Genomic DNA, 16,679 nt, shown 5'->3' with positions numbered 1-16,679 from the left:
AGCCAAGCTGTTAGAGCACTTTTCTTGTGCCATGCAACATGAAAATCTGCTCCTCAGTAGCTAAAACAACTCTCTAGGAAGGGGAAACCCATTTCTTGTGGCTGACATGGTTTGTTGCCTGAACAGATATAGTTCTCTTGCACTAACATGAATGATTTGAATCTGGTCATGTTTCGTTGTATTTGAACTCTAATATCTAACCTCTCAAAGGCTTAGGTCTTCTTTAAGCAACTGATTTGCTTTGCTGGGTTAGTTCCTCTACCCTGGTAGTGGGTGGGGTGGTCACTTGGCCAAACAGAATGCCACTACCACGAATTTTCAAAGTTATAGCTGCCTACAGATAGTGAAACTAAAGCTATGTAATTACTTGGTAAGTATACATAAAGTCTCATTGTATCGTGTGAATATCATATTGTAATGTACAATAAAGGGAAGAAGATCATTCAAGGGAGCACAGAAACTTATTTTATCTAAGTAATTACCAAGTGATACAAAGCTATTAGTTTCTAGCCGTGGCAGCATTAAATTTTGAAATTCACTTGAGTGCTCATTTGTGTTGGTGTAGGTAACTGTCCTGCCCACTTTCAGGGGAAGAATAGGTACAACACAGCTGAAGAACTTTATTCATTTCTGCCAATCAGTGACTGAATATCAGTTGTTGACAGCTCGTTTTGGATTGTTTACTGGTTGGTTGCAGCATTTGTCAGCTTTTGTGAAGAACACTACATACTTGGTTAAATGATTTATAAAGTTTTTTATATATGTAGTACTTGTCAAGTACTAAACTGATCGGAGCCTGCCCTCCCTCCCCTCTCATGGACATGGGCACAAAGAAATTGAGCTCATAAGCTGTGTTGTACCTATTTTTCCCCCAAAATTGGTCGGGGCTAGTTTCCCACAAATTTCAAAATTTAAGATGCTCAGATATTTGGATTCTAATAACAACTCTGTAAATATTACTTGGTAAGAATATATAAAACTATTTTATTAAAAAAAATAAGTCATTTATGTTTTTACAGCTTTCAAAATCCATGGCTGCCATTGGTTGTGGATATTGTAGAAATCTTATAATGGATGCATTAAATCTCTTCTTATAGGAGAACTGTGGTTGTGGTATGAACTAATTCCATGTTTAGTAATACTGTGCTACCTTTTAACAGTCTACCCTGCTCTACATTAGCTGTAGTCTCAAAAGAGGTCCAGCTTTCCCAATTGTCAATGCATGAATGGATAGACAGGAGGGTATGCAAGTTATCTTCCCCCCACTCGTTTACGATTGGCAAGTCGACATTTGAAGGTAGGACACAGTGAGGAGCCATGAGTTGGAGATATAGTTCCTCCTAAGGATGGGTCTTGAAAAGACATGGTTTGTTTCCCCAGGAAATGGCAACCTTTTAAATTAGCAGTAGATATAGAAAACTGGGTCATTTGTTATAATCCCACCTCTGCCACCCCACAGTTGCCCCACTGCTGAGAAGAAACTGATGCTAGGCACTGTGTGTGCACAACCAATTGCCCTCAATACAACGCAAGCGTTCTAGATTTGAAACTTAGTTGTTAAGCTTCAACCAGGCTCTAAGAGATATTTCTAAAAAGACTCCAGTTTGTATGTGGGAAAAAATTCAGATAGAGTATTCGGACACGTGTGAACTCAGCTGAAGGTTTGACATTTCTGCCATATATACTGCCGTCAGCCACACCTTTCACAGTCGTCCAGAATTTTCTTTCTTTATGGCACAGTTGTTATCCTATGAAGCTAAAAACAAATATAGGGATTCTTTTATGAAGTTTCTCGGGCTTATCAACTTGAGTAAGACCTTTTTGAGTTCTGCTTCACATATATTACACTTCCAGAGAGCTCGCTCAGATCCAGTAGACCTAGCAAATGATTTTTGATATTCATTGTTAAGTAGCAATTTGGTCATTTATGTAATTGATGTTTGAGTAAATGACATCATGGGTCATTTTTTCACAAAAAAACTTGTGTTAATTTGTCAGTCACAACTCTCACAGACTGTCTTCCAGAATTTTTCACTCTTATGCCACAGTTATCATCATCCTATGAAGCTCAAAACAAAAATGGGATTCCTGTATGTAGTTTCTTGGGCTTATTAACTTGAGTAAGATCTTTTGAGTGTAAGATGTTTGCTTGGTATTTTATTACACTTCGAGAGAGTGCTCTTGGATCCAGTGGACCTTGTAAATGGTTTTGGATGTTTGGGGGAGGGGGCTACATAAACATAATCTCATCCTGTGCAACTCCCAATACTTACGCCAACCAATTGATGGAAGAAAGGGAAGGAGACAGCAATGCAACCGAAGCAAGAGGGAATGCTTCTGGAAGAAGGGGATGCCAAAGCTGAACCGTCCAAATGAGGAGGCAAAAAGCCCTCCTACAAAGGACAAGTTGAAACTACGATGCTCCTGCTTCCTGTAGAATGCTCTCCACTGCGACAAAGGCCAGGAGCGACATTTCGGGCAAGGATTAGTAATGGTACAAAAATGAGATCGGCACCTAAAGCATGTCGTATAGGGATCTGTAATGCTGGCAGCCAAAATCCTTGAGCATAGAAATCCCAGAATGCCCGGGCACATGCATTAGCGAGGCCTAGAAGAATTGGAGGACTTATAACAACAAAGCACAAACAAATACACTTAAACAAAGCAACTGGCTTGGGACGAGAGTGCTAGCAACTACGCTCCAAGGCGATCAAAGAAAGACGACGCGTCACGGGGTTCTGTGGCTGGTCAGTGATCAGCTTCCATCTCGTATATGCATGAGTTGCCAGATGCCACAGATCCCTTTACAATCTTAGATTGTTTTTAACTGGTTTCCAGCTGACACAAGAAGATTATCCTATTGTTATGACTTCTGGTTTGTAAGCTATGAAGAAAACAAATTGGTTAAAAAAAAAAATTCATTTTGGTTATTTATGTTATTGATGTTGATTAAATGACCTCTTCACAAGTCATTTTTCATGAAAAAACTACTGTTAAAAGAAGTGCAAACCTTGAAGCCTTGCCTCTCCTGAATCTGAGGTGGTAGTTGGATGATATCCAAGGTTAAGATGGTGCACGTTTTGCAAGTGGACACTTTTTCTGCAAAAGATAAGTTAATGCTACCTGCAAAAAAGTTAATCTGAAAGTAATTTTATAGCCAAGATTGTGTTAAATAAGAAAAGACAGTCATGCATTTTTATTGGACAATTATGATAATGTAATAATACTGTAATATTAAAAATTTTTGTTTTCCTTAATCTTACGTTGCTTATCCATTCTAGTACATTGCATCCTCTATCATAGGCACTGAAAATGATGTTGCAACAGTTACAGGGCCATAAACACCATTGATGGTGCTAATAGCATGTAAAAACAAAATTAACAGTGCTTATGATGCTGCAATTTGATGCAACATAAAGTTTTGGTGTCAAAACTCTAGTATGGTGCTGCTAAAGTGCCAATAACAGCAAAAAACCGACTTACAGTGGAAATCAACTCATTGTGCGGCACTGAAACAGATCCCTCATCATAAGTTGAGGATGCACTGACTGATTTTGTACTTTCTCACAAGAGGCTACCTTATAGGGACATTGGAGGCGTAACTGTTCAATTGGTGTGAAGGAATTTAAACAATATATACAGCTCTATAAGTAGGATGGTTACAAATTATTGTGAAGGCAAGGCCCTGGGGAACTGGATAACATTAAACATATGGGAGACAAGATTTAACTGCTACCATTGGTATGATAGTGGAAACCGAGTAAAGCACAGTAGGTTATTCTGCAGATTGTGCTTCCAGTAAGTGTCATCAGTCAGAAGGCTCAGAGTAGGTACCTAAGTGCAGAACAAACTTTCATTCTTAACAATAGGATAGCCTTATTCTTGGACGAAGGTACAAGTGCCCTGAACTGGCTGGGGGTACAGCCCACCTGACCACCCTTCCTAGAAGGGCGAGTTTTAAAGAAGGGGGTCTGAGGCTGTGAGAGAATAGATAAGCAAGTATATCTAAACACAGCCTGTTGGGATTAAACACAATGAGATATGTCCAGATTCATTGCATTTGTGGAAGATACAGATCAGAGGTCTGGAAAAACTAAGCCCTATTAATAATAATCAAGTATCAAAACATATATGCCAAAAAGGAGTTGATCACTCCTCCCTCCCTTTGTCAGAGAGGGGAGTAAGTGCTACTTTAAAGCAGATTTGTTTATTGTATAGGAACAAACCAAAATAACTGCAACCAGTATGGCTGCCACACTTTAGCTGTATGAGACTAGTTTCAGCTTATGACATGTCTTATTCTACAACCTGCCTGTAGGAAGAAAGGAAGAAACAACCTACTTTACTTGTTCTCTCTTCCACACAGTTATCTTCGGTAAGATACACGCTGTCCCACTAGATTTGTTTGTTTGTTTGTTTGTATGGTGTTTTTACGTTGCATGGAACCAGTGGTTATTCAGCAATGGGACCAACAGCTTTACGTGACTTCCAAACCACGTCGAGAGTGAACTTCTATCACCAGAAATACACATCTCTCACTCCTCAGTGGAATGGCCGAGAATCGAATCCGCGACCACCAAGGTGGGACACCAACACCATACCAACCACGCCACTGAGGCTGCCCCACTAGAGGTACTGGATGACCTACACAATTTGTTGGGCAGCCACCACCGGACCCAAGAAAAAATTGTCCAAGGATCCTGTGGTCAGTGTCCTATAGGAAAAGGAAGTGAACATGGTCTGCTGAAGCCAGGAACCAGCGTTCAAACTCCTATGAACAGGAAAATTCTTAAATGCCAAAGAGGAACTCATTTCTCTGATGTCATTTGCTCTAGCCTGAACAGACTCTGTGACAGAACTATAAGGTGTGGCGTATGCCTGCTTAATCACTTCACGCAGCCAGAATGAAATGGTTTTCTTGGTAATTTCCATTCTGGACCAGCCAGTGCTAACAAAGAGTCTACAACACTTAGGCCTTAGGTGAGGAGTCCTTTTTAGAAAGCAGCACAGAGCTCTGACTGAGCAAGGTAAAAACTGCTGTAGATTTCAGTCCACAAACTCATTCAGGGAGGAGTTTGAAAACTAGCCAAATCTGCTGTCATGAACAGAGGGATTTTGAGTCTTGGCTATGAATTCCAGGACAAATTCAAAGGCCACAGACCAGCAACACTTTTATACAATGCAATGAACTAGGTTAGAGATTATATATATTCAGACAGAATGTAAGTAAGGCTGCTACCTTAATTTGCGTGCAATTTCCCAGATAACCAAGCAAGACTGGAATTTTAGTTTTCAAATTAAAGCATGAGTATTGTACTATTTATAAAATTTAGAATTAAGGGAAATACAAGCTTGCATTATATATGAGAGGTCCTATAACTTTTTTGGTAAAAATTTAAGGTATTGTAGAATAAATGATCACAATGAGCTGTTCTTTATATGTATTTCAAAATTTAATAAACATAAGGAATGCTATGTACAATTACTGACATTACAGAACTTAAGGTACTGAACTAAATCTGCTCCCCTGCTGATGATGGAAGTTCCATATAATTAATTCCAATTATATTTATATCTGGAATTACATCTTCAATTAGCAAACACAACAATTGTACATTGTTAATATTGTGAAGTCCTGTTACATCCAAAGTCTTCAGCTTCCTGGAATAAAAGAATATAATGAAAATATTGGTATGTACTTTGGAATACAAATATGGAAAATTATAAATATAAAAAACAAGAAGCCTTAAAGTATAATTTTCTTAATTTGCTTATGCCATTACATTAACATGCTGACTTTGTACAAGATTATTTCAATTACTTGCCTTACTTTGAATAAGCCCTATGAAAAATTACTAAGATGACATAAAACATTACACTGTCTTTTTAATAGTAGAAGTGTAAAAAATTTGCAAACCTTTTAATAATATTAGAAGTGTAAGAAATTTACAAACTTTTTAATATTAGAAGCGTAAATTTAGAGTTTACAGACTTAAAATTTTATGTATATACTACACCTACCCAATAGGCCAATGGAAGAGGAGGAGGAAACCAATAATGATTAAGGTTAAATTCTCCTCATGGTTTGTATTTGTGCACTTGCCCTGAACGCAGCCAAAATTAATATATAGCAAACAACTCATTTTGCGCACTGTCCTTGTTATCTTTGTGAAGCAGTGTGGCTTTGGTTCTAGTGCCTGCTGCTCTTCATAGTGCTGCTGCTTGTGAAGCTCCATAAATTTCCTATTTTTTAATGGCACCTTGTCTGCCTCAAATAATGGAGTACAATCCTGCTTTTTTCCTGGCCACCTCTCCCGACCCCTTGAAATCTTGAACAAATTGAGGGCACAGCTCCTTCCAAATGTCATACTATATACCTGTGACCAAAATTCCATTGAAACTAGTGATTATATTCAAGACTGCCTCAGATCTGTTATCCTTTCCAAAGTCACTGATATATAGTTCATAATTCATATCCATTGCAGCTACAGCCTGTCTAAGCGTAAGAGCCCTAAAAATGGCAATGATCTACCCTGCCCCTGATGACACCAAATTTATTTTCCACTGTTCTACCCCTTTGTGGTTAGTATTTATGTGGTGAAGGACTTTTGCCACCTATTCTGTTTGGAGGAAGAGATTGCTGTTGGCCTTATCCGCAGTAGCAGGCGTGCCCTTTTACATATGACTTTCATGTTCCAGATATGGACAATTCTTCTTTTGAGCAGCTGTGGAAGATTCAGCCTATATTAAAGCTGTGGAAGATCTGGCCTATATTAACATAACTGGTAAGCCCATCTTTTGCAGCATTCTTGGACAACCTGGCAAAGCAGCAGCTCTCCCCTTCACATGCTGTGTCTGCTGCTGCTTTTCTAGCTGCCATGAAGGGGAACCCTCCTGAAGTGGTACTGCAAAGAGTAGTGACTGACATTTCAAAGCGTGATCTTTTGGAATCGCCAAAACTACTATATTTACTCTTGAGTTTTGGAAGGTTAAACTTCATGTTCCAAAGCCTAATCCACTATAAGCGCCTCAGTGGCGTGGTCGGTACGGTGTTGGTGTGCCACCTTGTTGGTGGCGAGTTTGATTCTCAGGCATTCCATTGACTACCTTGATGTGGTTCGGAAGTCATGTAAAGCCGTTGGTCCCTTTGCTGAATAACCACTGGTTCCATGCAATGTAAAAACACCATACAAACAAACAAACAAACTTACTCCACTATATGTGTGAGATCTCTATTCAAGGATTCTGCATCCACAGACTTGGGGCATGGGGAAAGGATCAACAGCTAGAAGAATAGCATCACAGTCATATAGTATGCCGATATGTTTGCCAGAACTTGTCCACATTTCACTAGCAAAATTAATATATGGCAAGTCCAAGAACAATACCTTAAGAACACCTGAAATGGCATTACTACTCCTGTACAGGGGCCATCAATAAAGGCCTTTTGGGTGCTGCCTATTAAAAGTTCATTTAAAATATTGATGAGAGAACTACATAATTCAAAATAATCTCCACCTTTAGATAAGGACTTTATGATTCACACATTCAAAGGCTGCACTAACATGTAAACTGACGATACATGTTATTGCACTATCATCAAAATTGCTTCACAAAGTGGTAGATATTGACAAGACTACCTCACATGTACCAAGAACTAAATAAATCCCCAATTGTCATGCTGGTAGCAGGTTAATATCTTCAACAAACCTACAAAAATGCATAGAAAGCCGTTCCTCCTAAACCTTTAGATAAAACAGGTTAATTGAAATCAATCTATATTCTCAGGGGCATGAGGATGGACTTTGTCCCTTAAGTAATGCTTCCTCCAAACACAGAAAAATTGCCCATCCAACTATCTTTTGGAAAATTGTGGTAATCTCGAGACCCATCAGGGTCTATGCTGCCATAACTGTCGGACCCCAAAAGCAAAATTTTCACTTCTCTTGATCTGAAGGTCATTAAACACAACTTAGGCCTTAAAAAGCATGACTAGGGCACCCTACAACTGCTCACAAGGACTTGAAAGTGTCAAAAGTTTGGCTTTCATTTAGGGCAATAGTATACAGCAGCTGCTTTAGTAACTACAAGGGAAGGGAAAAAAAAGTGCTCTCCTGTCATATATGCTTTTGTGAGGACAGAAACAAGGTTTTACTTTTTTCATTTTAAAAGTTAAGTAATACCACTGATTCACCTTTAAACTGATGGCATTTCAGTAAGGAAAGCTAAATGACCCCTACTACCCTGGTGAAGTAATTTACCTAGTTAAAACAAAATGCTATTCCTGAACATCTACATGCTCTGACCATAGTATACTAAATGTGATAGACAGTGAAGCTGGGAATTGGATGAGGTTTAGGAGAAGAAACTTCCACCTGAAGGATGGCCTCAACTGCTATAGCCAGAGTGAATGTGATGCTGAGAACATCCTTTGCAGGAATGCAATGGGGGAATGCCCTAGCCATATTCTAATTCCTTAATGCAGCAAGGTTTAAAGATTGGCTAATGTGCTTTCAGAAGTCAACCACAGTTATTGGCAGTGGGCCTATCCTTTGGAAAAAAAAAAAAAAAAAAAAAAAAGCTGCAAGGCAGCAGGTGTCCTCTTATGACACAAAAGCCTACAGAGATAGTATCCTCACCCCCACGCTAAAGGCTTTAGACAAAAATTAGGATAGATATATCATTCTATTTTGAGTTGATAAGCAACATAAGGATAATTAGGATAGATAAGCAAAATTAGGATAGATATATCATTCTATTTTGAGTTGATAACATAAGTTGCTTAAGTTTGGACAAAAAATTTCAGGGAAAAACAGAGTTGGGCTAAGGTTTGGTGTTCCAATCAAGGTGAAATTATTCTAAAACCTCAACAAAGATGACCCTTGGCTCCTGTAAAGCCACATTTCAAAAGTTTCCTAAATTATCCTTGCCAAGAGTTCCCTGACTATATTAATCTTGGTCACCTTCAAAATGTCAGAGTAAGGGGATGGTATCAGTGCCTGGGATCTCACTTCAAGACCATAAGTAATCTCCATGACAACAAAGGTTGTAAGCCAAAGCAATAGCACATTGCCAAGATTCTCTATGGGTAGGTAATATTCAAGCAGAAGACATGCACTGGCTGAATAAAGTGCAATCACTAGATATGCAGATGAAAACCACACAGCTGATAGGCTCACTGACATATGAGCACCAACTAAAGGTGTAAGAGTGCAAACAGAAACATCACTGCTGATCCAAGTCTGAGACCTGAAGCACATCAGTAAGACGTCATGGAGAATGATGCACAGGAGACAGAGTGAAGGTTAACAGACCTCTAGTGCTTTGTAAGCAATAGGCGACAAGTGAAAGCTCAAAGTAGCGCAGGCACTGGCCGCACAGGTGAAGCATGTGCTGACAAATGCCGAATGGCTAAAGGTAGTGCAGGCATTATCGGTATAGGTGATAGCCTATAACTCATGCACAAGCAAAAACTGAATAGAGGAAGCATATGCAGGCAACGAAAAACCAGAGTGGAGCCTCACGTTCTAACCCTCATAAGAAACCGTATAGGCAGACCGCATATTAGAGATACGGAAGGACTTGTGTTATGGCAAAATGTGTAAAACTGCTAGGCACAGGAGACTGCATAGCCCACACCTCTTGCATGCCAGTGAATCCTGAGAAACACAGAAAGAGGAAGAACCCCTACACATGTCTCTAGAAACTATAGGATCTTTAACCCTTGTCCTAGACCGTGAACGACCCTTACTAACAAAATGTCCCGATGCCAACCAAACATAAACAAGGTGAAGACAATGGGTGACTTCTCTCTACCCGAGCTATCATTCAAAGAACAAAATCTGACACCTGCACTGTCACCTGTCAAGCCAACTGGAGGAAAGGTACAACGGCACAGATCCACACTACTTTCTGACATATCCCAGTTTCCTGTCACTCCAAGTCTTGAGGGAACAAGTGAGAGACAGGACATGCCAAGGACAAGACAATAAAAAGCAAGGGCATTGACCCTTCCTGTAACATGGGAAACAATCTGAAGTTATTTACTCTCGGGATGGTCAGCGTGAAAATAAAACACTAGTAGTGATAAAAAAAGGCTCCACCTATCAGATCTAATGCCCTGAAACAATGGAAAGCGCATTTGGAGTAAGAAATTGAAGAGAAGCAGCAGAGGACCTAACCAATTAGTACTAAATGGGAAAGCAGAAAAGACATGCATCCCTTAAGTCTTATTACTAGTATAGTATTATCCTCCATAATTGTTTCTACACCTAACACACTCTCTTAGTTAACAATCAATTACTGCATTTCACTCAATTACGATCATAGAAGCCTAGTCATTCAAAGTTATCCAAACATAACTTTCCCCTCAGCAAAACATATCCTGACGTTAATAAAACTGGAATAATTCCTATTAAGGCAACTCTTACTTTACAGGATCGTACCAAATGAATATTTAAAAAATAAAAGAACAAACCAACATAAAAAACCAAGTGCATCTGCCAAACTCCTACCGAAGCTAGCATCAGAAGTAGACTGCCAGCTAAAAGTGTTTGTACCTATTAGTCCCCTGGTGGAGGATAGGGAAAGTGGATGGCCAGAAGAAAGATATAGAAAAACCAAGTGCTCTCGTTTTTTGTTTCAATCTGTCGTACTCCCAAATATGACCCCTAGTTGAAATTCTTAACTTCTACAGAGGTGCCCTGAAGGTTTTGTTCCTCTATACAAAAATAAATTTAAAAATATCTAATATGTTATAGTTTTAATGCTTAGTAATTGTATAAATTAAAAATGGCTTGCATAATATTGTTCATGGGTTTGTGTATGAAACTTGTCGATTTTGACTGGCTGATATTAAGGCACCCACACAAAATCCCGAGATAGTCTTAATGATTATATTTGGTTTTCACTTTCTAGTAAGAAAAACCTTGACCAGTTCTCATTTTCAAACCGGAAATCAAAATGTGCCAAGGTTTGATCCAGTCTGAATTGTTTCTGTTTTTGTTACCTCAAAAGTATTCATGTTATTTCAATTTATTGTATACCTGATTGGAAGAATTGAATAGGTGAAATGAGGTGTTAACATTAATTCAGGATGGGTTCCCTTTGTCTAGGGGAGTAGCAATTATGCTGTCTTTAAAAAGGCATCTCCCCTGTGAGACCTACCTAAACATACACCTTGCTCTCTAGTGCATTAAGGTTCATCAGTCTACTGAGTTTGAACCAAGCACAGTGGCAATGTTCAATATGATATTTCTCCTAACTTGGCCATATAAAGCACTCTAGTTTTACAGTGGAGAGGCATGCTATCCATCTCCACCGGACATCAGACATAAAGAGCAAACGTTTAATAACCCCCTTCAAATAACAGTCTTTATCATAACGACTCTTTTGATAAAGAAGAAAATTTATATTGATACTATGAGGAAAAAAAGTTAGTAGATGGCTAGTACCTTGTTACCACGTTTCAAAAACCTATTCTGGCTTCCACTGAAAGGTACTCTTACATAAGAGGCACTGGTTTGTATTGCTGTAGGAACAATTATGCTGTCCAACCAAGTACTAGGGCATTTGGCCCCATTCTGTGCCGAAGACAGTGAAATGGGGGAGGGGTGTGGTAGGCCATAAGATAAAGAGATCCAAAGAATAAAGGAGATGAAGTACAGTACAAGGATCTAAAGGTATAACTGGGAGAAGACCCTCACAGTTGCACTAAAAATAGTAATTGATATATAAAGGTTTCAGGGCTTTGATGTCTAATGTCATTACAGCATAGAGACTGCCTTTTGGCTGCCATCCTCTAAGTCCCCAATGATGGCAACAGAGCTGGAAAATGAACTACCTAAATAAAATATTGATGTTATCACTAAGTGTTAAATTTGTTAGAATAAAACATAATAATTTCATGCAATATGAACTATTACTTACTTCAATCTTGCTAGTGCAGCAAATCCCCGTTCAGATATGCTGGTACAGTTACTTAAGTTCAGGTACTCCAAACTGTTGGCAAACTGACCACATATTCGGTCAACGCACCAATCATCAATAAATGCACAGTTTGCAAGATTCAGCCACTTCAGATATTCCAAATTACCTTAAAAAATGTATAGGGTATGAATTAGTTTTATGCTAACTAACTACTTTACTACTTATACATTTTTCCATAATCATAATGCTATACTGTACACTCATACAGTGCTAAATGAATTAAGAAAACTTGTTTCACAGATGCAAACCAAGCTTGAAATTCCACACAGCCTTGGCAGTTGTAACTGAGTGACAGCACTCTCCTGTCCCTTATTCTTCACTCCAACTTATGCCAGTGGGACAAGGTGATTTTCTGCTTATGTAACAGGAATGGAGGAACGAATGAAGATTGCTCCTTATAAGGCAATATTTTAAAACTTTTTGTCCTCAGCTTTCAAACCTATGGCAACTTTCAAGTTGGGCTACTATGCCATGAATCAGTTCTGGATCACAATGGTATAGTTACTTTCAGTATATTGCATTATAAGTGAGTTCCTGTATTCATGTATAGTGACTCTTACACACCTTGTGTCAGTGGAAAATTTAAGTTGATCGAAAAAACCCTTGATAACCTCTTTGTAAATATTCCTTAGGCAGAGTAAAATTGTAAAATGATCATACTATATACTATCATTACTACTGTATTGAGATTTCATCATCATATATACATGTATTTTATATGCTTACCAAATTTATTTTAGTTAAGCCTCAACAGTACAGTATGGAACATTAAGCAATACTACATAAAGCTGAAAATTACCTTGGCCATTACCAAAGCTTGCATCACAAAAGTCATACAAGACCCAAGGGCATTTCAGACCCTCACTCTCTTGTAAAAGGGGACTATTTATATTCCCCACTTAAAATACACCTTTTGTATTTCATAAAAAATCTTTTGTATAAATAAAAAGATTTTGTATTTATACAAAATTATGTTTTTGTAAATTTGATATACACACTCAAACCATTTATTATACATAATTAGATATAACTACTATAACCTTTGTTATAGTTTTTTTTCTGAGTTCTCCCAAACAGGCACTAATAAATTTTATACACAACTATTAATAAGGAGATTCTTTTTAATCCCTGGATCAATCACTGCTTAAATCTACTATTTCCTCAGCATGGAGAGACAAATTATCGCGAAACCAGATTGTAAGCCAATAGTCACTTGAAAATTCCTGAATGGTGAAACAGCTGCCACGAGAGAAAATAATGAGACAGAAGTTTGTGTACTTCTTGATATATATAGTATATATATATATATATATATATTAATATATATATTATATATATATATATATATATATGTGTGTGTGTGTATATATATATATATATATATATATATATATATATATATATATATATATATATATATATATATATATATATATATATATATATATATATATATATATATATATATATATATATATATATATATATATATATATATATATATATATGATATGTATATGTATATATGTGTATGTATATATATATATATATATATATTATATATATATATATATATATATATATATACACACACACACACACAAAACTCGAGATACGAAAGCCAATACAAAAAATTTAATGGCTCTACATACGAAAAGTTTTCAAGATACGAAAGGCTTCTGAAAGTCAGAGATTCGCCCGAACCACTGATAACAATTTTGAAACTCGCGCGCTGCAAACTTAGTAGACTCGCCACCATCCTTCTGCTCTCCCATTGGTTCCTGATGCTAATCACCGCCATGAGATCCTTCTCTCCTATTGGACAGCATCTCTCCCATCAGGCATCTATGTACGTAATACGTATACGTGGTGGCGTGCCTACCTCGTCCACTTCGTAGCAGCATTGTTATCGTACGCACGCGGTATTCGTTCGGTCTAACGATTTCATTCAGTAACGTAAATTTGTTAGTGATTTCGTTGCAGTAAACGTACTTTATCGTGTTGTGCGAAAACTTTATTGTACTTATACGTAAATTACGTACAAGATAATGTAGTCATGGGTCCCAAGAAAGTTGAAATTCACGGAAAGAAGCGAATGCTCTCTTTGGAGACAAAGATGGAGATCATCAAGAAGTATGAAGCTGGTATGCGATTGAGTGTGATCGCCAAGGAATACGGCCGAAATCCGTCGACAATAGGCACCATCCTTAAACAGAAGGATGTCATCATCAAAGCAGCTACACCGTCCAAGGGCATGACTATTTTGTCCAGCAAGAGGACCCACATGCACGACGAGATGGAACGGCTGCTTCTTATCTGGATAAAAGAGAAAGAAATCGCTGGCGATACGGTAACGGAGACGGCAATCTCCCACAAGGCCAGCGCTATTTTCGGCGCTTTGATTGCGAAGGCGGAAGACGACGGAGGGGAAGGGACATCAACGCAAACCCCAGAGTTCAAGGCTTCGCATGGCTGGTTCGAGAAATTTCGTAAACGAACTGGCATCCATTCGGTGGTGCGGCATGGGGAGGCTGCCAGCTCGGACACGAAAGCGGCCGAAACATTTAGAAAGACTTTTGACGAGATGATGACCAAGGAAGGCTACAGTTCTCAGCAAGTTTTCAACTGTGATGAGACTGGCCTTTTTTGGAAAAAAATGCCTCATTGGATGTACATCACGGAGGAAGAGAAGCTACCCGGGCATAAGCCTACGATAGACAGGCTTACGCTCGCACTTTGTTCCAACGCCAGTGGGGATTGCAAGGTGAAGCCCCTACTGGTGTATCATTCCGAGACTCCTCGAGCCTTCATGGCCCACAAAGTGCTTAAGGAGAAGCTTCCAGTGATGTGGAGGGCTAATGCAAAAGCCTGGGTAACGAGGCTTTTGTTCACCGAGTGGGTAAATCTGTGTTTCGGCCCGACAGTGAAGAAATTTTTGGAAGAGAAGCGCCTCCCCCTGAAATGTCTGCTGGTGTTGGACAATGCCCCTGCCTACCCTCCTGGCCTCGAGGAAGATATCCTAGCGTAGTATTCCTTCGTCAAGGTTCTTTTTCTTCCGCCCAACACCACCCCTCTCCTCCAACCCATGGACCAGCAAGTGATAGCGAACTTTAAGAAGCTGTACATGAAACATCTTTTCAAGCGAAGTTTCGACATCACCGATACCACAAACCTCACCTTGCGTGAATTTTGGAAGGAGCATTTCGACATCGTCATTTGCATCCGACTCATCGACCAAGCTTGGCAGGAGGTTTCAAGGCGAACCTTGAATTCCTCGTGGAAGAAACTCTGGCCTGATGCCGTATCCGCCCGAGACTTTGAGGGATTCGATGTGGGCGAAGCTGGTGCTGCAGAGTCAGAAACAGTTGACGATCCCGAAACTGTTTCCCAACCAGATCTTGACAAGATCGTTGCACTATGTAAGTCCATGGGGCTGGTCGTCGACGAGGACGACATCAACGACCTTCTCGAGGAGCACCAAGAGGAGCTTACGACGGATGACCTGAAGGAGTTGGAGGCCATGCAACATAACATCGTTCAAGAGGAGTTCTCTAGCAGTGGCGAGGAAGAGGAGGACCCTATGACAACGGCAGAAATTAAGGATGCTCTAGCCGCTTTTCATAAAGTGCAATCATTTATAGAAAAAAAGACACCCCGAAAAGGCTCACACAGGTTGTATGCTTGCGCAGTTCGATGACGTTTGCCGCAGAAGCAATCTTCCTTGGATCGTTATTTTTTAAAGAGGCCTTTAGCATTAGCAGGAGTAAGCAAAAAGGAAGAACCAAGTGATAAAAAACAGAAAGATGAAAGCAAAAAGGAAGAACCAAGTGATGAAAAACAGAAAGTTGAAAGCAAAAAGGAAGAACCAAGTGATAAACAGAAAGTTGAAAGTGGTGATGAAGTTGAAATTCTGTGTAAAAAAAAAAAAAAAAAAAAAAAAAAAAACAAGACACCACTACACACACACAACACACCTACGTAAAAGTAAAAAAAATTAAAAAAAGTTAAAAATCACAAAAAGAAAGAAAAAAAAAAAAGTTTTAATTTTATTTTAGATTTTTGTAAAGTTAAGTGTTTACAGTTTTTGTTAATGTGTTTCGTAAATTTTAGTTTATGTATGTTTTCCTTACATTTTTTTATGTGATTTCGTAAAGTTAAGTGTACGCACGTACGTACATATCTGCCGTTTGTTCCTCCCTCCTCTGCCGCCACTTTCGGAGATAGCCTCACTCGAAAGGTAAGCTTCCACATTTTACGTACAGTATTTCTTGTATACCATGTACACTAATACACTTTATTTACAGGTAATTTGCATTTCGTTATTAAGTTAGGTATTGAATGGTCCAAATTGTTGTAGTATTTCATTGTTATAGGTCAATTTAGCTTTATTATGAAATTTACTGAGGTGTTTTGGAGGGCTTGGAACGGATTAGCCATTTTACATGTAAAATGTGGTCCAAGATACGAAAACCTCATGATACGAAGGGCGCCTCAGAACGGATTAATTTCGTCTCTCGAGGTACTACTGTGTATATATATATAATAATATATATATAATATATATATATATATGTATATATATAATTATATATATATTATATATATATATATATATACCTATATATATATATATATTATATATAGATATATCTATATATATATATATATATATATACATATATCATATATAT

General features: G+C 38.4%; 1 protein-coding gene across 1 annotated transcript in view; it reads right to left on the bottom strand.

Moving 5' to 3' along the window:
• Positions 1 to 5,424: 5,424 nt before the first annotated feature.
• Positions 5,425 to 16,679, bottom strand: part of LOC135221800 (distal membrane-arm assembly complex protein 2-like) — a 61,185-nt gene continuing 49,930 nt past the window's right edge. The window contains exons 4-5 of the mRNA XM_064259653.1: positions 11,929 to 12,094; positions 5,425 to 5,661 (exon numbers count right to left, since the gene is read on the bottom strand). Of these exons, the coding sequence (XP_064115723.1) occupies positions 5,514 to 5,661; positions 11,929 to 12,094 (314 nt within the window). The 3' untranslated portion in view covers positions 5,425 to 5,513. The remainder of the gene's footprint in view (positions 5,662 to 11,928; positions 12,095 to 16,679) is intronic.

Source organism: Macrobrachium nipponense, chromosome 3 (assembly GCF_015104395.2).
Source record: "Macrobrachium nipponense isolate FS-2020 chromosome 3, ASM1510439v2, whole genome shotgun sequence".
Classification (NCBI taxonomy): Eukaryota; Metazoa; Arthropoda; class Malacostraca; order Decapoda; family Palaemonidae; genus Macrobrachium; species Macrobrachium nipponense.
This window is presented reverse-complemented; position numbering and strand designations above follow the sequence as displayed.